The following is a 24414-nucleotide window of genomic DNA, read 5'->3' as shown; positions in this document are numbered from 1 at the left end:
GCAAAATTACGGCCGAGGCAAAGGGTGCTGACGGCATCATCGTTGAGCCTTTTGGAAGAGAGGTTTATTACTGTCTGGAGTGGTTGAATTTGTGATTTACATTACTGTATTAGAAATACAGCAACCTGATTAAAGACAAACCACAACCACAAATTGTATCCTGTTCCTGTAAGCTTGCGTACTTTGGACAGACAGGCAGATCAGCATCCATCCGCCTGGAGGAACACAAGTCGTACATCGTTAAACACAACTATGGCCATTCAGGCTTGGCTGACCATGTTTTGGACACCACCCACAGAGTATCATGGAAGAAAACCACCATGCTCCACCACAGCAAATTCAAGAAAGAGAGACTTTTCTTAGAAGCAGCAGCAGTTCTCAGAAACCAACCAAATCTTAACAAATACGGTTGCATTAAGCTTCCGAAGATTTGGGAAACTCATCACCAGAGGTCCCACCTTACATTCCAAGCCACCTACTACCGCCTTTAGAGGGTGCTCCACCTAGATAGGACTTTAGTGTCACCCACGTGGTTGGGCTTAGTATTGTAAGTTTTTATGTGCATGTTATATTAATTGTTTTTGTAATCCCCGTAGATGTCCTAGTGACTAGGACAAAATATAGGAAGTATTAAATTCTATTTTAATTCTTTTTTGAGTGTTGTAAAAAATCCATTAAACCTCCAACATAATGTCCTCACAGCACTTAAGCCTCTACACAAGAATCCTTTGAAACTTGACCTAGTGTAAGACTAATATTAAAAAAATATGTCAAGGCAGATGTCAACTCTCTGCCACATTCCTTCAGAATACGTGGTGATATGTTATCCTGTAAGTTTCAAAGGATTCTTGTGTAGAGGCTTAAGTGCTGTGAGGACATTATGTTGGAGGTTTAATGGATTTTTATATATATATCACCACATTCCTTCAGAATACGTGGTGATATATTATCAAGGTCCATGGCCTTATTAACATCAAGTTTGCTCAACTCCCCATACACCTCTTGCTCGTTTACAGTCAATCTCTCCTAGTCATCATCCACTGCTCTGAAATTCTCCATGATATCACATTCACAAGAATGAAAGACCTTTATGACCTGCTCATTAAATATCTCAACTATATCCTCCACAGCAGTTGTTCATATACCATGTTCTGCATTTAATGTTATCCTTCCATAATCATTCTTTTTTTTTTTGCTGGCTACATATCAAAAGAACTCCCTGAGATTTTTTTTTTTGGCTTCATTAGCTAACTGCCATTCATACTTCACTTTTGCTACCCTTACCAACTGATTCGCCCTCCTTGCCTGTTCTTTATAATCCTCATGGAACTGATTATTACTACTCATCTTATGTTGCCTCCATAATGCCTGTTTCCTCTGTATCATATGCTGAATCTCTTCATTCATCCATGTCACATCTACCTTATGATCTTCTTTCCATCCAACTCCTTATTCCATGCTACAACTGCAAGCATTCTCCTGAGCTTCTCATAATCACTAGCCTTGTGGTTCCACATATAGCCTCACAGAAGTTCTCACACTACTAGCAACCACTCAGGTAATCACTTCATGGTCACTCTCCCCAAATCTTTATAACAAATAATCTTTATAACTGTGGTTGACTGAATTTTAAAAGTTAGATTATTTTTCATAATTCTCTTTTATTATTCATTAGTATTTTGGCAAACATTTAGAAAATACAAAATTAGTGGTTTCATTTTTATATTTTTCCTTTCCCTAGGCTATTGACATATTAGAAGAAACCAGTGGCAATCAAAGAACAGCACTTTGGGATGCTCATTTAGCTATTGCACGATATGCTGATGCTCAGTATCAGAATTGTTTTAACTATATAAAGTCTGAAGATTATCAGGCCACAAGAAAGTTAATTGAGCAGAGTCGAAAAGAAGCAGAAAGAATTAAAACAAGTCAAAGGAATCTGAGTGTGGAGTAAGTATTAGCATTATTTTTCAGCATTTATTCTTCAGCCTATCAATTCAGATTCAAATAAATGTTAAAAATGCATCATGAGAAACAAACCTAGAATTTATATATATATATCTGTGTTTTTAACAAGCAGTTCTGTGTTCTTTTTTGAATAATAAATCATTCTGTGAATATGACATTCTGTTTTGTGGGATAAGAGTAATTAACTTATGGTTTTCCCTCCTACTATCTTGGCCTACCTAAAAACAATATATTTTAAAAAAGAAATCTCTTTACAGAGATTAATCTCTGTAAAGAGATTGTTCTTATAAAGATTTTTATTCTGAGCATTTATTAATTTACACAAGGGTTCAATTCCGATTGGTGCAATGACTTTTAACTGTTTCTTTTAGAATCCGGAAAATCACTGATTCAAGACCAAATACAAAATATATACACATTTAATAAAACTAAAACAATATATACACTTGAAATAAAATTACATAACTAAAAAATACTGGATCCCAGGTCTTCTAAAATAAACCTACACTAGAGATTTTCTTATCCAAAAATATTAAAATCATCCATTCTCTGACTCATTCTATTACTGGATTGTTTAACATATACTTAATCACATCTACCAGACTAAACAACTTGTTTTCACAATAACAAAATGTTCATAGTTTCTTTGTTAGGGCCTTTTCCAAAAATATTAACATTTCCTTCTTCTTTTCCATGGGATCCTTTCTTAATACCCTTATGTATTATACAATATTATTCCTCATTGACTCACTGAAGTATAAATACTTCTTACCTCTTACAGTTCTATTTCCCACACAGTTTACTGTACCAGAGGAAAAAAGTTTCTTCTACTACTTCAAAAACAACATATCTAAGTTGATAATAAATTTAGTTTAATCCTTTATCCAAGTGTGAACAAACAAAGTTTACGCCTGAAAGTATCTTCAGGATTGGGGTAAGATAGTACAACACCAGGCAACTTGTTGCAAAGGTGGATCAAGCTAACATCACTCCTATCCCAGTATTTCCCATAATGCAAAACACATCTCCTTGCAGATATGTATAATGTTATGCATTAAGGGAAGGGCCACTACCCAGACTAGTTTCGACCTTTCTTGAGGTCTCTTCAGTGGGAGCCAGCCCCAGAAGTGGAGATACCAGGCAGAGCAATAGTGAGGTCATCTTTACCTAGAGTTGCCAAAAGGTGTGCCACCTTTTTATTAAATTACTCTGGATTTAGAGAGAAAGATGTTGAAATTTTATTTTTCACTTGGTTAGACTATAATAAATTTAGTTTAATCCTTTATCCAAGTGTGAGCAAACAAAGTTTGTGCTTGAAAGTATCTTCAGGACTGGCAGCCAGTCCTGAAGATACTTTCAAGCACAAACTTTGTTTGCTCACACTTGGATAAAGGATTAAACTAAATTTATTATAGTCTAACCAAGTGAAAAATAAACTTTCATATCTAAGTTGAGCTAATTCCGTCTCCCTTTCCAGTAGAAATAACAAATTATTTGGTGTCCTTAAGATAGATGAAAAGTTCCAATCAGCGTTTCCTCGAACATTCTTTTAGAACATCGACTGCAATATCTTCTTTTATTTACTAAATTCTTGTTGATGGTTTCAACTCCTCCAGTTTAAAGATTCACAGTTCTACGATTCCTTTTTGGAATCTTCTATTAATATTCTTCCGACTGTCACATAAAACTTATAAACTTCATAAGAACAAAATTTCTCCAGTCTGCATTCTTAAACTTCCATTAGCTCTCTTTTTTTTTTTTTTCCTCGTTACCCAGATACTGAACACTCTCTCTGTCAGCTGTCAATCACCCATCAAACTCCTCAGCGAGTATGCGCACTCAATGAAAGTGGCAAGCAAGAAATTAGGTATAATGGCTGATTCGTCTCCGTTAGCATAATGAGAATGGCTTTATAAAACACAAAACTTAATAATTTTAAACTACAATAAAAGGATTGAAAGTAACATAAGTATCAAAATCTAGTCAATACATCAACTTCTCAAATGCTTTACATTTCTTTTTGACAATAATAATAATATCAATAACTGGCACATCGCAAATGCCGATAATATGTGTTAAAAAACCAAAACTAATAATATACTAACATAAACAATTTGTAAAAATATTCATAATTTTAAATTATGATTATTTTTACATCAGTTTCATCTTTTTCTGAAAAAAAAAATTTTTTTGCCAAATTATTTTATTTATCTTGTATCTAACAAAAATTTTAATGCTTTTTCCTAGATCTAGATTTTAATACTTATTCCTAGATTGTATAAAGGATTATGGTATCTTTCATTTAAAGCTAGTTGCAATCAGTAATATCATCAAGTTAGCCAAAGTCTTTTGAAGATATCATATTAATATTCTTAGGGTAGCTTATTTAATCCTTGTTTATTCCACTGAATAAACAGGGATTAAATAAGGATCCTTGTTTATTCCACAGAATATATGAGAAAATGGGAGAGAAAAAGAATTATTACGTGCTAAAATATCTACATACTTTATTTTTCCACATCGTCCCATTGACTTCCGGGCATTTTTGGTATCATGACAGTAGCTTCTTCATACCTGCATGAATTTCTGCTCATCTGAGTTTCTTCAGCATTTCACAATACATATCAACATTAATTGTGGTTCCTTGCTGAAGAAAATCAACAAGCAAGATCCCTTTTCAGTCCTAGAAAAAAGTGGCCATAATTTTTTTGACCAATAGTGCCTGAATTTTTTTTGCTTTCAGAGATAGTGAATGGCACCACTGCATTTGAATTTTGTTTTGACTCAATGGTTGTGTACAAAATTCACATTTTGTCACCAGTCATGATATGAGAAAAAAGTTTATCTTCTTCATTTTCATAACACTCCAAAAATTTTTGTGCTGATTCCACTTGTTGCTGTTTATGTGCACATCATTAGCATTTTTGGGACCCATCTGGCACACAGTTTCTTATACCCCAGCTTTTCTATCACAGTTTCATGAATGACTGAGTGTGAAACTTCCATAATTTTGAAATGACAAATCTCGTAAACTTTGTGTTCACTCTTTCTGCAAAATCATCTGCCACCACACTTAGCCAGCCACAGCACTCTTTATTGCAAACATTGTTGTGCCCTTCTTTAACAATGATACCATTGCCTAACTTTGCTGTCACTCATTACATCAGGCCCCTAAACCTTACACAGTTGTCAGTGAATTTCTGCAACACCATTGTCTTCTGCCAACAAAATCCATATCACACCATGGACCTCGAAACTGGCGGCATTTTTTATCAGAGCACTCATTATAAATTATTTGTAGAAGACAACAAACGATAATAGAATGAAAGTAAAATTATCAACAGCCAGCTAATGAGTCACTCTGTGCTATCGTATACTGTATTCAAAAATACAGTATTTCAGAATGGACTTACTTTCTGGATGTGCCTTGTATAAAGCCAATATTAATTAATTTCAAATTATTATTCATTTTATGGGCATCTCCATGTCATCTGAAAACTTAATGTGGGCCTTCCCCTCCATCTGCTAACCATTATTGACATAGTGTTTTATCATACTTTTTCATAAGGTTTTAACACTCCCCAAGAAATTTTTGCTTGGAGAGTTCTTACACCTTTGCATAACTTCCAGGAATGACACATTGTTTTCTTCAGTTATTCATTTTTGTATATGAATACCCAAACAAAATGCTCATTAAGTAATTCCACTATATTTCTGCATTTTTCACCTTGCTACCCCCATCAATGAAGTAATTCTTTTTTATACTCATTCTTTTGTCTACTAGTGAATTTCCTTTCCTTTGAGTTTCCACCACTCTCTTCTGATACTCTGCCCTTCTCTTTCTACTACTTGCCATTTTTCTAATTACACTTCATATTTCCTTATCTATCTGCTTTTTACTTACTTTATATATTTTTAATCCACACAATTTTTGCTTAATTTTGCTGTTCATCCATTTCATTTCCACTCAGTTAACCATCTAACTCTTCAAATTCAATGTGACATTGCTGTTCTCAAATGTACCTTAACTCCCAAGTACAATTAATCTTTCACTCTTATATTCTTATTACATTTTTCTAAGCTGTCTCTTGAGTCTGCTGTAAAGCAAACATAACACTTCATTCACAAACACTCTCTCTGATGCTCTTATCAAATAGAAGCAATAAGTATATCCTTTAGCATGGATGTCTCAAGAGCTGTTACTTCTTGAAAACTCAAATTCATTCTATTTATTTTGTATGTCATTTTCCTCATTTCATTTTATACTTCCATAGTTAATAAATCATTTATAATAATTAACTATTTTGTGCTCATTAACTGAACATTTCAAAAATCATATTCTGCATTTCCTGTCTCGTATAACACCCTTTCTAATACCTTTGTCATGATTGCCTCAGTCTCATACCAAGCAGAATCAAAGTGATTATCACTACTTTCTTTTCAATTCTCTGCATGGAGCGGACATAAATTCTTCTACTGTATTATCAACAAGATTGTCTCCTGCATTTCCCCAAAAAATCCTGAATCGCCAAATTCTGTTGCTGTCATTATGTCATCTTCCAACAAATTTCACTTATCATTACATTCATTTTTGGACAAACTGAATCATTTACTACCACAAACCTTGTATTTTTGTCATTCTTATATAGCACATTTAGAACCATCCAGATCTGCAAACTATCCTTGATTACTTATACTAGTAATACTGGTTTGTGAGTGCATGATCCAACCTTTCCTCCTTAGAGTGATAAATTTCTCTGAGGTTTTTCCCAGCATACAATACCTCTGGTTTTGTTTGATCCTGTTTCTCTGTTTCATCACCCTCTGCCAACTTATAGATGCACATTTGCACACTTTTCCACTCTCATTGTATCCCAAGGAAACCTGTTTTCCCCTGCTCTTTTGTAATACTCTCTTGCCTAATAGCAGCCTTTCCAAATGTTCAATGTCATATCCATTCAGATGCAATTCACCTCACTTGTACTATTCTGCTCTCTACCATGTTAATTCAAAATATTTTCCATGCAGAGAATTGTACTCTGAGGTGAAAGACAAATATCCTAGCTCCTATAGTACTGGACTTCACTTATCAGTGAGAAGGCTGATTTGGCTTTGAATTTTTAAGAGAAGGTAAGTGATTAAAGTGGAGGGAGTGTAATATTTTGAGATCTGTTTATTTAGTGGATGGAAGAATCTTATGTGTTTGATAATTCCACTATTCTCAGTTAAATGAATACAATAAAAACTAACTGCAAACACTATAAATATATGGAATCTACAAAAAAAGTACTTCTGTATACAGTCATCCCTTGACTTATGTCCGTTCGAGTTAAATATTTTCAAAGATACGTCCATGATTCCATAAGGGAATAAATAACAGTTTCGGCTATACTTTCGAACAAGATGCAAGTAAATGTAAAGTAAAGCATGCACAGTGGCAACAGTGCTTTCAGCAGCAACCTTCCTCAGCAGTCGGCACGTGTCTTCAACAGTTCCTCTTTTGATTTTGTGTTTGAGAAATGGGTTATTTGTGTATTTATTGTTAATACTTCATGATGTTTTGTGCAACATGGTTCCTACACACACAATCAAAAATCCTAGTGAAGAATTACAGGAAAAGAGGCAAGCAATTGATCTTGAAACGAAGTTGCAAATTATAAAGCAACATGTAGCTGATAAGCGAATCAATGTGATCGGACATGACTTTGGATGGTCTCATTCTACAGTGATGACCATTTTGAAAAATAAGGATAAAATCGTAGAGGCTGTGAAAGGATCTGCTTCCATTAAATCGACGATAGTGATGAAGCAACAACAAGGTCCAATTGGTGATATGGAAAAGCTACTTGCATCATGGATAGAGGACCTGAACCAAAAGCGCATACCCCTTAGCACTCTGACCATAACTGCTAAGGCACTAAGTCTCTTCAACAGTTCAAAAGTGTTGACGGAGAAATCAGAACCCGATTATGACTATGAATTAAACTCTTCTTCCGGTTGGTTCATGAGATACAAGCAACGTTTTGCGCTGCATAATGTGAAAACATATAGGAATCTGCAAGTGCTGAGAAGGCTGCCAAAGAGTTTGTGGAAAAATTGGATAAAATTATTATCGAGAAAAATTATTTGCCACAGCAAATATTTAATATGGATGAGAAGTCCTTGTTTTGGAAAAAAAATGCCTGAGCTGACATTCATCAACAAAAAGCTAAAATCTATGTCTGGTTTCAAAGCTCTTAAAGACCATATTACGATTCTATTAGGGAGGTAATGTGGCTGGATATAAACTGAAACCATTTGTGATATGGCACAGTGAGAACCCACAAATCTTCAAAAACATTAGAAAGCATACTCCTAGTTCATTATCGGAGCAATAAGAAGTCATAGATGACTCAAAAATTGTTTGAAGATGCCTTAGTCAACTGTTATGCGAGTGAAATAAAATGTAGAATTTAAAATTTTATTAATTCTAGATAATGCTCCAGGTCATCTGTCTTATACATCTTCACTAAGTTCAAGGTCATGTTTCTTCCTCCAAACACTAATTAAAATGACAGTATACTTATTACAGTTAAGTAATAAGTATACTGTCATCCCTATAATCTCTAATATACTGTAATCCCTAATCCCTATAACTGTTGATTTAATGTATTGACTTACGTCCTGCCGGATGTAAGTCGAGGGATGATTGTATTTGAATCTTAGAGAGCAAAATTAACACAACACTGCTAAACCATCGGAGTGGCATTTCAGTCCATAAAGAAATTAACTCTTTCGTTCTCCTACTTCAAAAAAACTTCACCACCCATTCAACAGATCATGAATCTACTTGATTTGTTGCATCATTATGTAATAGACCAATTCCTGGAGGGAGGGGATAATCTATCCTATTGACATTTCCTGAGAAAGATATTGGAATGACAGAGCACTTTGATCAACGCTTCAAAGAGGTGTGGTTTCTATTTAGAATGTGAGACAACTAATTATATTTTATACTTCAGATGGGCAAAATTCACTACATTTTTAATTATTGCAATATTAAATTCAAGACCACAAATTTGAATTTTTTATTCATTCATATATATTCTTTTATTTTATAATTTTTTTAAAATTTTATTTTTCTAAAAACAAATTAACTAGTATCATTTATCTATTAATACAGTTGATTCTCACTATAGCAACCTCACAGGAATAGTTTTCTTTGTTGAACTTCCCTTAACATAGTATTGTTGCTATAGAACTTTTTGATAGTTTTTTTATAGTGAATGAACTCACTATAGTTGAGAGTCAGCTGTACATACCTAGTGAAGATAGAATGCATATTTTGTTTGCTGTTTACTTATTTTCTCAACAGATGCTAATACTCTTTCAAATTTGTTTCTTTTGTTATTATGTTCAGTCAAAAAAAAAGTATTCAAGTTCTAATGAGGCAAAGTCAAGTTGATGAACAAGAAGTAATTTCATTACAACAAGATCAAAATAACTTTTTGAAAAAGGCAATCACTAATTATATCAAATGTCTGCGAGGAACTGATAGTCATAACATTCGTATTTTTCGATTGACAGCCCTTTGGTTTCAGAATCCAGGCAGTGATGTAGTTAATAAATTAATTGAGGTATTTTATTATTGTTTAAACAAAAAAATATTAAGTAACTATTAATATAACAGCATTAGTCAAACTTCATTGTTACCATAATAGAAATAAGTAAAAATTAAAAGCAACATTTTGATTTTAATTCACACTGGAAGGGAAGTTATATGAAAATGATAACATGAAATAGAAAATGTTACTGCAAATCCATAATCTTTATGGTAATATGAAATGTCCTTTCATAAACTGTGTAAAGTTCTAAATGGAAAATTTAATATATAGTGAACCCAATCAATGAACATCCCTGGAGTTCAAGCCTCTATAGCTCATTCACAATCATTGATGCCCTTTGGCTGGGTTTGAATCTTTTCTAGGACATGAAGAACCTTTATAGGAACAACTGAAGGTGAGTTAGCTATTCTCATATGGAGATGGCAGACTTTACCTCCTAGAAATTCAAGTTTTCTTCCTGCAAAACAGACAGCCAATCATAAAACATATACATAATCCCAGTTGTGAAGTGACTTCACACACACACAAATTTTGTTTGCTTACACTTGGATTAAGGATGAAACCAAGAATATAATTTCTTGGCATCTCTAATTTATACTATAACCAAGTGAAAAAAAACTAAAAAAACTTTCAACATCTATTTTTAATCCAGAGTATTTTAGTAATAAGGTATGACACTTTTTGACTAAAATACTTTTGCATTACTTAATGATACCTTGGTATCATTTCTGGGTCTGGCTCCCACTGATGAGACCTCAATAAAGGTCAAAACCAGCCTGCGTAGTGGTCCTTCCCATAATGCATAGCATTATACATGTCCAAGTGTAAACAAACTTTGTTTGTTTACACTTGGATAAAAGATGACACAAAGAATATAATTTCTTGGCATCTTTCATTTATACAATTAACAAATAAAATACATTGGCTTTACTTGCTTTGGCTATAATTCAAAACAGCTCAACAGTCCCTAGATTACAGTAAATGGATGATGTGACATGTCTCTGTTGGTTGGTTAGAAAAAATGCAGATTCAGTTCTCATCACACTGATGTGAGGATCTTCATCTTGAAATAAAAGAGCTTTTCAACTGAAATTGAAAAAGTAGTTTCATATGAAGGTGGCAAGTTTTTGATCTCAGCTAGCTTAGATTTTTCATTCCACAGACTAAATGACTGAGAATGTACATAGCTCTTATTCAGGTGTTGTCTGGGAATTGTCTAAGGCAGAGGTCGCCAAACTTCTTTGACCGCTGACCCCTTCAAGAGTTTCTTGACTTTTTTATCGACCCCCTCTATTTTACTATTACGTAATTATAATAGGACAAGCAAAAAAGATGCTTATGTGAGTTTTTAGATTGTTTATTTTATAGTTACAGTGTTCATTATATGTATAATATAGTATATATTATTATATTGGCTTAACATCAAAGGAATACGTTTTTGTTTTTGACGTCCTATTTAACATTACATATTTAATAGGAGGGATAAATAATATATAAAATATAAAATTTAATTTAGATAACAAAATAACAATAATACAATCTTCCTTATATATATGAAAATAAGACTTTTATTAACTTAGTATACAATTTACTAACGTTGTCAATGTGAAGGGTGTCCTTCGTAACTCTTGACAAGGTTAGCAATGCTGGGTTCAAAATTACCCGTACAATGATGTCTTATATTTTTCTATCGACCCCTGACAATGTTATATTGACCACTTTGGTGACCACTGGTCTAAGGAATAGTTACCTGAATCAGGGGGTTAAAGCATCAAAAATCTGATCAAGGGAAGAAGAAAAATTGGGTACGGGGGGGGTTAAGGCCCATAATAGGAATCTCATAAAGAAGTGCATAGGTCACAAATAAGAGGGTTAACCCAAAGATTTGCTTTCTACACTGCATTATTTTAATGAAAATAATTGATTAAATCATTACAGAAGGAAGAAGTTTATGCCAGGTTATGCAAAGCATGTCATAGTATTAAATATCAGAGAGTAGAATACAGAGTAGAAAAGCCAAAAAAAATTGCAGGCTGTGAAAAATATATACATCTTAGTGGGCTACACTTCAGATGATCATAATGATATGATCTTAGTTCATTAAATATGGTCGAATGAACTAAGAGTAACTATGGACTTCATCTCAGAGTGATCAGCCTCTGATGCAGATATGAATTAATAAAGGAAGTTTAAAGAATTAGTGTTTCTTTTTTTTTTAAATGTGAATCTGTGTTACAAAACATTTGTCAACCTACATTTCATTAATACCATTACTGGATTATTTGAGGCTTGGCCCACCTACACCAGATGATGAAATTCATTTACTGCCTAAAGACAGTCCCATATATTCATGCCATCAAATCTGAAGTCTGTTGATTGGAGAATGGAAATATGCTGCATTACTAACGAGCTAGCATAGGATAGGCTCTGAGATTTTCTTATGCATAGTAAGAATGGATAGAGTGGGTCTCCCATGATAAGTCTTTTGACTCCATAGAGTGTCCATAAATAATAATAATAGTAATTCTCGTGGAAAGGCTTAGACATTGGTTATACATGCTTACTAAATAGCTTAAGGAAATTACAACATACAATAGAATATACATTAAAATAAATTTTAATACATCCAATATTTCGGCAACATCACGTTGCCATTTTCATAAGAACTTAGAAACAAGACGTGCACGTAAGCACAATACACAATAAATGAGGACGTAGCAGGAAGCTATTCTTTCTCCTAAAAGTCCTGATGGTGCCCCCTAGCGGGCAATGTAGTCTTGGCCGTTTGGGCTGTGAAGCAATGTAAGTTCCCTGCTTCATCCTCATTTACTGTATATCGTGCTTGCATGCACGTGTCTTGTTTCTAAGTTCCTGTGAAAATGGCAGCATGACGTTGCCGAAATATTGGAAGTGTATTAAAATTTATTTTAATGTATATTCTATTGTACATTGTAATTTCCTTAAGCTATTTAGTAAGCAATAACAATAGTAGTAAGAATGGAAAAGGAACTGTAATTAATTAACATGGGATTGTGAAGGGAAAGTGTTGTTTAGCAATCTCCTTTCATTTTATCAAAAAAAAAAAAAAAAACTGAATATGCTAAATTATCATCAAACTCCTGATATGTATCCTCAGGGGAATAATTACGATATAGTACTACATGATAAAGTTACACCATTGCTAACTTCCAATCAACAATATTTCTTCAAATTAATCTGTTATCTGTCAAGATTCCAGTATTATCAGATCTTATATTTCTGTTTTTTAAGGTCCTTTTTTTTTACTGTATCACTCCATCTACATCTTGATGTAGATGGAGTGATACAGTAAATTCCTCTGGGATCTTTCCTTTGCCAATCTGGCAAAGAAAAAACCTAATCTTCCCTCTCCCATTCTGTTAAGTGGCCATACCACCTGAGATTAGCTCTACTAACACATTCCCAATTGCTAACAATGGCAAGTTCTTTCTTAATATCCTCATTTTTAATGTGATACTGCCATTGATGCCATCTGTTCAATCCACTATTTTCTCAGATCTCTCATATCAGAGGTCTACAGTCTTTGATCAAATGTTTGTTTTTTTATAACCCAGCTCTCATATCCATAAGTTAAAATTTTAAAATTGGTTTGAATACTGTCTTGTATACAGCTTATTTACTGTTTTGACTAATTTCTTTCTGATTCCATATAAATTTATTTATCTAACTTCCGACCATACCACCTTTTACTAATTCTGTTGTCTATTTCCATATTTAATTTACTATCTTTGCTAAAAATTGTGCCTAAATAACTGAAATGTTTCATTTGTTCTATAGGTTCATCATTCAGGATGCAGTTGATGTTTCTAGTGTTTCTACCTATTTTCATTTATTGCTGATTTTCATACCAAATTTATTACAACAGTTGTTCAATTTAGTCAGGGAATCTTGCAGACTTGTACTAGATTTATTCAGAAGTATGACATCATCTGCATAAAATAAAGAGCTAAAATTAACATCACCAAGTTAATACCACTTTCCTTTATATGTGATCCATATAGATAATGAATAACAGTGGAGATAATGTACACACTTGTTGCCCACCTGATTTTACTTCAACCCATCTTTGTATACCTCCTTCAATTCTAACTGCTAACTTGCAGCTTAATTAGAGACTGTGTGTTGCTTGATATAATGTCCCATTTACATGATACAACTGTAGCGTTTTGAAGAGCTTTCCTCTTGGCACTTTGTCATATGCCTTTTCAAGATCAACAAAACCTATATACAAATCCTTGCTATATTCCCAAAATTTCTCAACTATTTGTCTTAAAGTGAAAATCTGATCCTGACAACCTCTTTTTTGTGACCTGAATGCAATGTGTTCTTCACCAAGCTTCCCTTCCACAATTCTTCTTAGCCATTTCTCAAGTATATTTGCATAAATCTTAACCAGGAGTACTCGGTAGGGAGATACCTCTATAATTTTCTCATTCAGTCAATTTTATTTCCCTTTTTACATATGGGTACTATGAGAGCTCGGTGCTCCAATTATCTGGAATTCGATCCTCTGACCCAGGCCTTCTGAATTATGCAATGCAGCCACTGTAAAACTATTTATACCTCCATATTTGAGCATTTCTGGCTGAATTTCATCTACTCTAGCAGCCTTTCCATATTTCATGTTTTTTATGACTGTTTCAATTTCAAGTATGGATATGTATTCCTGACTGCATTCCTATTGGGAGTTTTCTACCATCATACTGACACTTCTTGTTTCATTTAGCAGTCTTTTAAAGTCTAGAATATCCTTGTCTTCAGTTTTCATATAACCTTTATCATCTCTGATTCCTTTCACAGTTCTCTTTCTTCCATTTCTAAGCTTTTTCAATAGCCTCCAGAATATTTGCCACCTTCTTGATATTTGTTTTCTATGTTCTTACTAAAGTCTTCCGTGACTTTTAGTTAGCTAGTTTTACGCAATGCTTTGCCTTTTTCTCTGTATTCTCTAAGAGCACAAGCTGACTTACTTGCTAGAACTTTTGATATGCTTTCTTCTTTTCCTTCACTGCTTCTTTAACTTCCTGGATCCATCATGGAATTCTAATTTTTCTATCCTTACAGACAACCTCACTATATGCCTCTCTGGCTGAATCAATCAATGTTTTCTACAGCATTTGCCATTGAATCTCCAAAGTTTGGTTGTTGTTTTCAAACTGTTTCATTTTTTCTTCAATGATGTTTGTGTATTTGAGTCTACAGTTCACCTCTGAAAGCTGCTCAACCTTGATTCGTTTTTAAAATTTCTTACACAGTCTTCTTTTCCATATGAAATTTAATTTTATCCTGCTAAAAACTAAATAGTGATCACTTCCTATTTGAAATCCTCTGTATACTCTTGTGTGTCCTGAACCAGTGGGAAAACATCACTAACAACTATAACATAATGAGACTTTCCTTATTTCTTGCACATTTGTGAATTTGTGCACATTTTTATGTTGTTAGTACATGTTGTTTGAACATGGTGTTAGTAATAACTAATCCATGTCTGTCCTGAACAGAAATCTAGTAGGCATTTTCCATTATTTTTAACTTTGTGTTTTTCTCCAAATATTCCCAAAACATTTCTATATGTCTGGTAATCATTTCCTTCTCTGCTGTTTAGATCTCCAACAAGGACCAGGTTTTCCTTTTTCATTGAGCCAGCTACCTTCTCTAATGCTTCAAGAAATTCCTCCATTTCTTCCTTGGTAGAACCTTCTATGGGACCATAAACACAAATAAGTTTCATTGTCCATTTACCCACATCACTCTACTTGATATTGCCTGCCATTCAAGAAGATTATTCTGATATTTAGTGTTGAATACTATTGCTACACCCTCTTTTCCCTGATTGCTATTGCCAGAATATAACATTTTGTATTTGTTGCTTAGAAAGATCTCACCTGTTTTTTGTCTTTCTTGTTTCAGTCACCCCTATTATGTCAATCTGGTACTTACTTATAATACATAAAATAATATATTGTTGTTGTTGTTTTTTTTGCAATGACATTGTTACAGATTTTCACCAGTAATCTTTTTAGATTAAGGAAGATTAGGATGACATTTTATAAATCTCAAATTTGCCTAACCTTAGAATATTGTTCTTACATTTTGGGTGGTCCTAGGACCACTCTTCTGAATACAATCAAACATTCTGATGTTGGTCCTAATACTTTCATCAGAATGTTTGATTGTATTCAGAAGAGCTATTTGCCTAATTGATGACTCCTCTCTTACTGACTCCTTCAGTTGCTTTTCCATAGGTGCTCTTGTTGCTGCATTATGTCTTTACTGTAAGTATATCCATGGATGCTGATCCACTGAACTGGTCACTACTATCTCTCCACTTTTATTAAATCATGTATGAACATGAGCAGCTTTTGGTCAACACCCACATCTATACTTATCAAACCAACTTCTCATCCTTCTCCTTCATTTTCTACACCTCTGCTCTTTGGAATAGTCTTTCCCATACTATTTTTCCTCAATGATTACTACCCTTAGCTCTTCAAGAAACAGGTTGGCAAATTGCTTTCTTCTCTCTAATCTCTTATGTGGGACTAATATTTAAAAAAAAAAAAATCCATTGATATAATGGATAAAGTTGGAGAATAGAGATTTGTCATCTACTTGTTCTACCAGGCTTGGACATGCTAAGATCTCAGGATAGGCACAGAAGAGATTTTTTTTTTCTAATACATGATAGGAATGGAAAAGGAAGAAGGCATCCATGGAAACAGAATAAGAATGCAATTGCCAGCCTGGCTGGCTGAGTGATTAGCATATCCACTCTTCAACAATGAGCAGACAGGCTGTAATTTCGAATACTTCAGGTGGTAGATGAATTTCATCTTCCAGCACTGCCCTGTTTATTTGAGGCTTAAAAAGTTCCCATTTAGTTTCTAGAGCAGGACTTCCAGATCTGGTAAAAAATTAATTTTAAAAATGCGAAAAAAAACAAATTATAAACAAATATTATTAAAAAATAGGAGAGAAAAATACTTAGCCCACCCATGGTAATAATGCAGTGGTGTTCAACCTTTTTTACTACGCAAGCTGCTTTTCTATAAAAAGTTATTCGCCGATCTACTCTTATATATAAGTTATTCAGTGATCTACTCTCTTATATAGATAGCTTTCCCCCAACCTGATATCTGATTACGCACAAATAAACAACTAAAAAAAATACACAACTAAAAACTTTATTTGTGTTTTTAAAAATTTATTTATCACTTTTAATTATTTTAATACAACAAAAAAAAAAAAATATATATATATATTGGAATAAAATATTTATTTCTCTATTTTGGAAAACCAAAGTTAGAAAAAACAACAGATTGATTACAAACCCACAAGTTACAGGAAATGCTGGTTGATTAAAAAAAAAAAAATTAATGTGAAATTTGGCGTTGTTTGGACCTCGCAATATTTTCATAGTCAAGTTGATATGAAGAAGTGGTCAATTGCAGACAATCATCCAAATGATCATTTGTAATTTGGTTTCTTAATTGCTTTTTTATGACGGTCATATTTGAAAAAGTGGATTCTGACAAGTATGTCGATCCAAAACACGACAGAATTTTTTGCGCAATATCAGTTAATATTGGGAATTTTTCATGTGCATACTTCCAAATGACTTCATTGTTTATTGATTTTAAATGTAAACTATGTCTTAATGTATGGAAGCGAAATCTGGACAATAAAACAAAAAGACAAACAAAGATTAATAAGAGCTGAAATGAAGTTTATGAGAAAAACTGCAAAGTATACCCTATTTGATCACAAAAGAAATGAAGAAATTATGAAAGAATTAAACCAAGAACCAGTAATAGAAAAAATTGGAAAATATAAACATAAATGGATGGAACACATTCAAAGAATGAAAACAGAAAGATTACCAAAACAAGCCTTAAAGTACAAGCCATTAGGAAAAAGAAAACCAGGATGTCCTCTTAAAAGATTCAACGATGACGACTAAGGCCAGAACAGGCCATGCTAGGCCTAAATCCTTGATACACATGATGATGATGAAATGTAAACTATTCTGAATGTTTATTATCTCAAGTTCTACTTCAGCTTGGCTTATATCAAACAGCCCACTAATTTTATTTGAAATTTCTGTGATCAAGTTTTCTTGAAATGGATTATTAATAAAAGATACAATCATTTCAGTTTTATCAAAATCTTTAAATCTTGAATTTATTTCTTCCTCAACTAATTCTATTTCACGAATAAATTCTTTTAAATCATAGCGAACATGTCAATTAAATTTTTATCTCTACCTCATAACTCTAAATTTAAATTGCTTAATTTCGTACAGAAATCTACTAAAAATGATAAGTGTAACAACCATCTTTTATCACTCAATTGTGGATAAATATCTACTTTTTTATCAAGAAAAATTTTTATATCGTTAATTAATACCAGAAATCTTTCTAAAAATTGACTTCTGCTGAGCCAGCAAACATTATTCTACAACAGAAGTTCCCTGTAATTTAAATAACCGCCGTTGCAGGGCTTTTCCTCGAACAGAATTTACAATTTTAAATGTAATATCCAAAGCATCTTTTGTGCTTAATCTTTTACTACGCAGTACTTGTTGATGAATAATATAGGGTACGTTAAAAAATCTGGATATTTGTCATCGTTTTTACATAATGAAATGAAGCCTGATTTATTACCTATCGTTGCAGGAGCACCATCAGTAGTAATAGATACAAATTCATCAAATGCTGAAAAAATGCCTTTTCCCATTTGAAAATTATACCAATAATGGTATAATTTTCAAAAGTTCTTCTTTACTTGAATAATCTTGAAATACCTTGCGAATAAATACCATTAACTGAGCGATATCAGTGAAGTCGTTTGATTCATCAAATTGTAATGACAACACAACACACTGGTGAATGTCTGACATTAACCTGGTCTGGAAACTTTTCTCCGGCAATTGGAACTCTTCCTTTCAGCAATTTGAAACCTTGTCTGTGGCCTAGAAGTAGTCTCTCTCTAGTGACATCCGAAACCGAGAAGCTCCTTTCTAGAAGCGGGAAACTCTTCTCTCAAGCAACGTGGATCCGGGCAGTCTCTCTGACGGCGACTCTGGACCGGGAGGCCTCCTCTCTGACAGCAATTCTGGAACCGGGATGACTTCTGCTTGCTGCAGTCCCTTATTAGGCCTCCTCTGAGACCTCACATGAAGTTTGGCAACCCCCCAAAGAATCGGTATGAGTCTTTCATCTTAAGTTTCAAGTTCGGCACGCCTTTTGTTCTCCTCTGCTTTCTTTTGATTGTAAGTTGCCGGCCATCGGAAAGTTGTTTGAACTCTTTCTGACTTCGGAGATGTTTACACTTAGAGCCTGCAAGCCTTTTTCATACATAAAAGTTTCAATAACAATCTTTCTAATGCTGCCATGTACAGCTTTGCCGACAAAAACATCGCCTTTGTTTTTAACACTCTAACATATTCTTATTAAAGCAGTATATACAGTTAGCTTCGAAAGAGTTATTTACAAAAACATCTAATACAAACTATACCGAGACAAACAAAGTTTATTTTTTTACAATATTCACATGGGACTTAACCTAAGTAAAAAATCGATGTAATGTGCTTTGGAATATTTAATATTTAAACTACAATCGAGTTTTTACACTTTGCTTATAATCGTATTCACTCGGCTCGCTGTTTGACTTCCACTGATCCAAATTAATTCATTTACTTTCATTCATTATCAAACCAAATTACTGATTTGACAATTGTAACGAAAAATAAATAAACAATACACTTAAAGCGAATTAAAAATAATACAAAATAATGATAAATAAAATATTATGTTTTCAGTTTTAATTAAATTTGTAAGTAAGGAGGAATACACAAGAGATCGACCATAAATCGCTTCGCGATCAACCGGTTGAACGCCCCTGTACTAATATATTATAGTTTTACAGCCAATGTTCCCTCTAAGCTGCACACATTTGCACCCATGCAATGTCAAAAAAAGGAGCACACATGTCTAGTAACTGCGAGTACAAAATGTTTTGCTTTCAGAATTTCTAATTTAGTCATTAATTTTTAAATATACTATAAAAATGAATTTTATGGAAAATCATACTTGTTACTTGTTTTATTTAGTAATTTATCCAGTGTCTCCACTGCAATATTGTTCTAACCCATTCCAACTTGGTACACTCTCATTAGTTATTTTTAGCTTGTGTGGGAGAACTGATACTGACATCATCAAGTTACTGAAGCATATTTGTTTAGTGTCTAGACAGTGCAGTCAATTGAACTCATGCAAATAGTGATGGATTTTTGTAGCTACAGATTTAAGAAAATTAATTTAGTGCTTGCACTTTTACAAGTTATAGTCAGATGAAAAAAGGGCAACATTAAGATGAAACACATTACATTAGCAGTTTTAATGTGGTAAACCAAAATCTTTTAACAAAGTTGTTATCACTTATTTTACATGTATCAACTTAAAAGTTTGTGACTTTTGCTATTGTGATCACAAGCTACTGCACATATTGAGCCTGAGACCAGAAACTTGCATACAAAATATTTTTCATGTGCACATGAACCAGCAAAAATTAGAGAGAATATTGTTTACAACCTTTCATGAGTGAGAGTCAGATAAAAATTAATTAGCATGTATTATAGGATGATTTTATTGAGGGAAAGTGTTGTTTAGAAATCTCCTTTCATTCTCTGAAAAATGTGATGATGATGTTAGATAACAGAAACTCGCATACAGTATTTTTTTTTTTTTTTTTTTTTTTTTGAATTTGATTTTACAGTGACATTTTTACAGATCCAGTAATCTTTCAGATTTCTCTGAAGGGAGATTGGAATTAATGAGATGGATAGGAGATTGGTTGTGTGAAAGATTCCAGCGAGTTGTGCATAGGGAGAGTAGTTCGGAGTGATGTTGTCAAGTCCCTTCAGAAATATTTAAATAGACTTCAGCTTGGACAAATGAATAGCAGTCTCTCACTAATGATGATAAGTGAAAAGTTTTGCACTTCGGGGCTGTAGAAGTATAAGGCAATATACTTGTAGGAGGTTGATGAGATTCACATTGCAAGAGTCATAAAGATCACACAGATTAATGCTGCTATGTTAAGGAATACATTGACACATATACCTCAATAGGTGGCTTTAATCAGACCACCATTGGACTTCAGGGTTATAGTTTTTTGGGTTAGATTCACATAGAAAAAAAAATAAAAAAAATAATGGCTTTCATTTTGAATATTCTCAAGAAAGAATCCATAGATAAGTAACTATGGATATCAGAAGTCTGTAGGTTGTGCAAATGCAGATTAAAAAAACTTGGTTAGATATGCAAAGTTAAGTGGGTGAAACATTTTATTAATATCATATTAATTATACCTAAAGTAGAGGGAAGAAATAAGAGATTATCCATGAAGTTGTTTGAGGGTGTTGTGAATATAGTAGTGGCAGATGATGGAATGTATTGTTCAAGTGGGTTGTAAATGTGAAATGAGTTTAAGGTATATATATATATATATATATGTGTATTTTTCTGGTTGGTGTCCCTGTCAATGGGCCTCTTTTATAATACAGTTTACCTTTTGTCTCCATTTAGTCTTATTTTCCTATTTCCACTAGTTAATGGTCCTCTCTCCAAATCGATGCAACAGTAAGCCATTTAATTAAATTCTTATCCATATAATTAATCTTTTTTTTTTTCCAGTGAGGTGGAAGCAATTTAAACTTCTCTTTTCTGTTTTTCATGGTTATTCAATTCTGTTTCAATATATATGATATCTTTTAGAAAGTTAGCATGTATAAATTGTGAAAAAGTTTTTGTTATCATCCATGATTATTTATAGTGTGTTATTGAAGAATTTATTTAGGTTTGCAGTTTATTGTTTGATATTTTTTATTATGGAATTGTTCCCCTTTGCTAGCTTCACTGTGTTTTCCATTTAAATGGTTTATAAATGAGCATGCTTTTATATATATATATATATATATATATATATATATATATATATATATATTGTTAGAGTTACAAGCAGCATTATATAATATCCACATTTATACCTCCTGCTTCCCTCCTTGTGGGGCACCTGTCTGTGGTGCCCCACAAGGAGGGAAGCAGGCTTGCCTGCAAAGGTAAATGATGTTGCAGTAAGTCTCCTATGCCACAGTCCAGGGACAATACCCAAGGCTTGTTGTGGTGCTGGTATAGCATATGGGGTAGCCCTTCCACTCTCAAGTGCAGTCATTGCCTGTTGGTGAGTGGTCATCCATGTGTAACTCCATGTGGTTGGGGAGCTCTAGCACTGAACCAAAAAAAAAAAAAAAATCTCTTCAGCATGAATTCTTAATCCTCAAATATGTAAGGGACCCTAAGAATTATAGAACCATTGCTTTAATTTCACATGCGAGTAAAGTTATGCTGAAAATGATCCAACAAAGGCTGGAGCCATATGTGAATAGAGAAATGCCACAAGAACAGGCAGGCTTTAGGAGAAGTAGAGGAACTAGAAACCTGATAGCAAACGTGAGATGAATTATAGAAAGAACAAGAGAATTTCTGAAGGAAGTATTCATCTGTTTTATTGATTATAAGAAAACTTTTAATTGCATGGATCACAACAGACTGTAGATTGTAATGAGATCAATGGGAATACCTGAGCATCTTATTCTCTTGTTAAGAGAGCTGTATAACAACCCAGAAGCTTCAGTAAAAACAAACTGTTTGAGCAGGAAAAGGAGTTCACCAGAGTTGTATACTCTGTTGCCCTATCTTTGTAATATTTATACTGAATGCATTATGAGAATGGCTAAGATTGGTGGCAGAAAAATAAATAATTTAAGATATGTAGATGATACAGCCTTTATAGCAGAAACTAAGGAAGGTCTGGAGTAGTTGTTTCTAATGGTTAAGTATGAAAGCTACAAAGCCAAGCTTAATTTAAACATCAGCAAAATAAAAGTGATAGCTTCTGACAATTTAGATGAATTTATGATAGAGGGAGATAAAATAGATATCATTGTAAATTGATTTACTGCAGTCTGAATAAGAAATGATGGTAAATGTGCAAATGAAATTTAAAGAAGGATAGTCATGGGGAAAAAAGCTATGTTAAACCTGACAAAAATTATGAAAGATAGAGATGTGAGTAAGGCCACAAAAGTTAGAATTGTCAAAGCAACGGTATATCCAATAGTGATGTATTGATGTAAAAGCTAGATTATTAATAAGAAAGACAGAAACTGAATTGATTCATTTGAATTATGGACGTGAAGACTATTAAGAATCCCATTGACTGCAAGAATGACTAATTAGATGATTTTAGTCAGTATAAAGACAGAATGCTCCTTGGAGGAAATAATCACTAAACACACGTTAATGTACTTTGGACATATTATGCAAACAGATGAATCATTGGAAAAGGCAGTTATGTGGAAAGATTGAGGTCATGAGAAGGAGAAGAAGAATGCACAAGAGTTGGATGGACAACATAAAGGAACTTAATAACTTAAATGCTTACTAAATAACTTAAGGAAATTACAATGTACAATAGAATATACATTAAATTAAACTTTAATATATTTCCAATATTTCGACTACGTCACGTTGCCATCTTCAAAGGAACTTACATTAAAGATGTACATGCAGGCACTAAACACAGTAAATGAGAAACAAAGTGAGGAAGCTATGGTTTTCCTAAAAGTCCTGATGGTGCCCCCAGTGGGCTATGTAGGTATTCTTGGCTGTTGGACTGAAGGTCACCTGATGTAAGTCTCCCAAATTTGGGGCAATCTCATGCAGCTAAATTTGTTGAGGTTTGGCATGTTTCTTAGGGCTGAGGTTGATTCCATGAATAGTCTTTCAAATTTGAACTTGCTACGGTGTATTATTGTGGCTTTCTTCCACCGTATTCTGTGGCATGTATCCAGAGAATGGTCTGCAAGACCAGAATGGCTGTACTGGTAAAACCGAATGTAGTCCTTGTGTTCTGAAATTCTGCTAACCTAACCAATCCTGCCTGTTTGGCCAAGGTAGGACAACTTACAGCTGCAAGGGACCTGGTATACACCAGGTAGGTCTTTAGTGGAGTGGATAAAGGATGCCAATTTTCTATATGGTCTGTAACAAGAGGTCAAGTCATGTTTTTTTAAGATTTTGATAATTTTTTTCAGAGGTGCCTCGGATGTAGGGAATGGTGATGCATTTAGAGTAATCCTTGTTGTGAGGGGGGGGGGAGGTTGTGGTTTACTGATTTCAATATTTTTTGGATTTTTTTGGGGGGGGGGGGGTAGCCATTGGCTGAGGATGTGATTTAGTTCATTGGTTAGGGCATTGTCATTTGAACAGGTTAGTTTAGCCCTGTTCTATAGTGTGCCTTAACAACTCCATATTGTTGTGAGGAGGGATGGTTGGTGAATGCATCTGCCTGTATGGATGAATTTTCTATAAACTGAGAAAACCAAGGTTCCATCAGGTTTGCGAGTGACTAGTGTGCCTAGGAAAGGGAGGCTGTTTTTCTCTTTTTCCAGGGTGAACTTGATTCTGCGGTGTTGGTTGTTTAAATGTGTTAAGAAAGAGAGGAGTGTATCAGAGCCAAATAGCAAACACATCATCAACGTAGCGAAGCCATATGGTAGGTTTTTGTGGGGCAGAGTTTAAGGCTTTCACTTCAAAGGTCTCCATAAAGAAATTGGCCAAGGGTGGGGAGAGTGGTGAACCCATGGATGTCCCCTCTATTTGTTTGTAGAATTTTCCCTGCCAAACGAAATAGCCTGAGTTCATTGTGAACTGAAATAGGGCTGAGATATCTGGAGGAA

The 24414-nt window shown here is 33.8% G+C and overlaps 1 protein-coding gene across 2 annotated transcripts in view; it reads left to right on the top strand.

Moving 5' to 3' along the window:
- tefu (Serine/threonine-protein kinase tefu) overlaps window positions 1-24414 on the top strand; it is a 409445-nt gene that overhangs the window by 286393 nt on the left and 98638 nt on the right. For both annotated transcript variants that reach the window (XM_090409436.1, XM_090409435.1), the window contains exons 25-26: window positions 1742-1950; window positions 9368-9584. In XM_090409436.1, the coding sequence (XP_090265562.1) occupies window positions 1742-1950; window positions 9368-9584 (426 nt within the window). The remainder of the gene's footprint in view (window positions 1-1741; window positions 1951-9367; window positions 9585-24414) is intronic.

This window comes from Typopeltis vanoorti, chromosome 19, assembly GCF_054136105.1.
Source record: "Typopeltis vanoorti isolate ZY-2024b chromosome 19, IOZ_Tvanoo_1.0, whole genome shotgun sequence".
Classification (NCBI taxonomy): domain Eukaryota; kingdom Metazoa; phylum Arthropoda; class Arachnida; order Uropygi; family Thelyphonidae; genus Typopeltis; species Typopeltis vanoorti.
The sequence above is the reverse complement of the archived record's forward strand: the minus strand, read 5'-3'. Positions and strand labels throughout refer to the sequence as shown.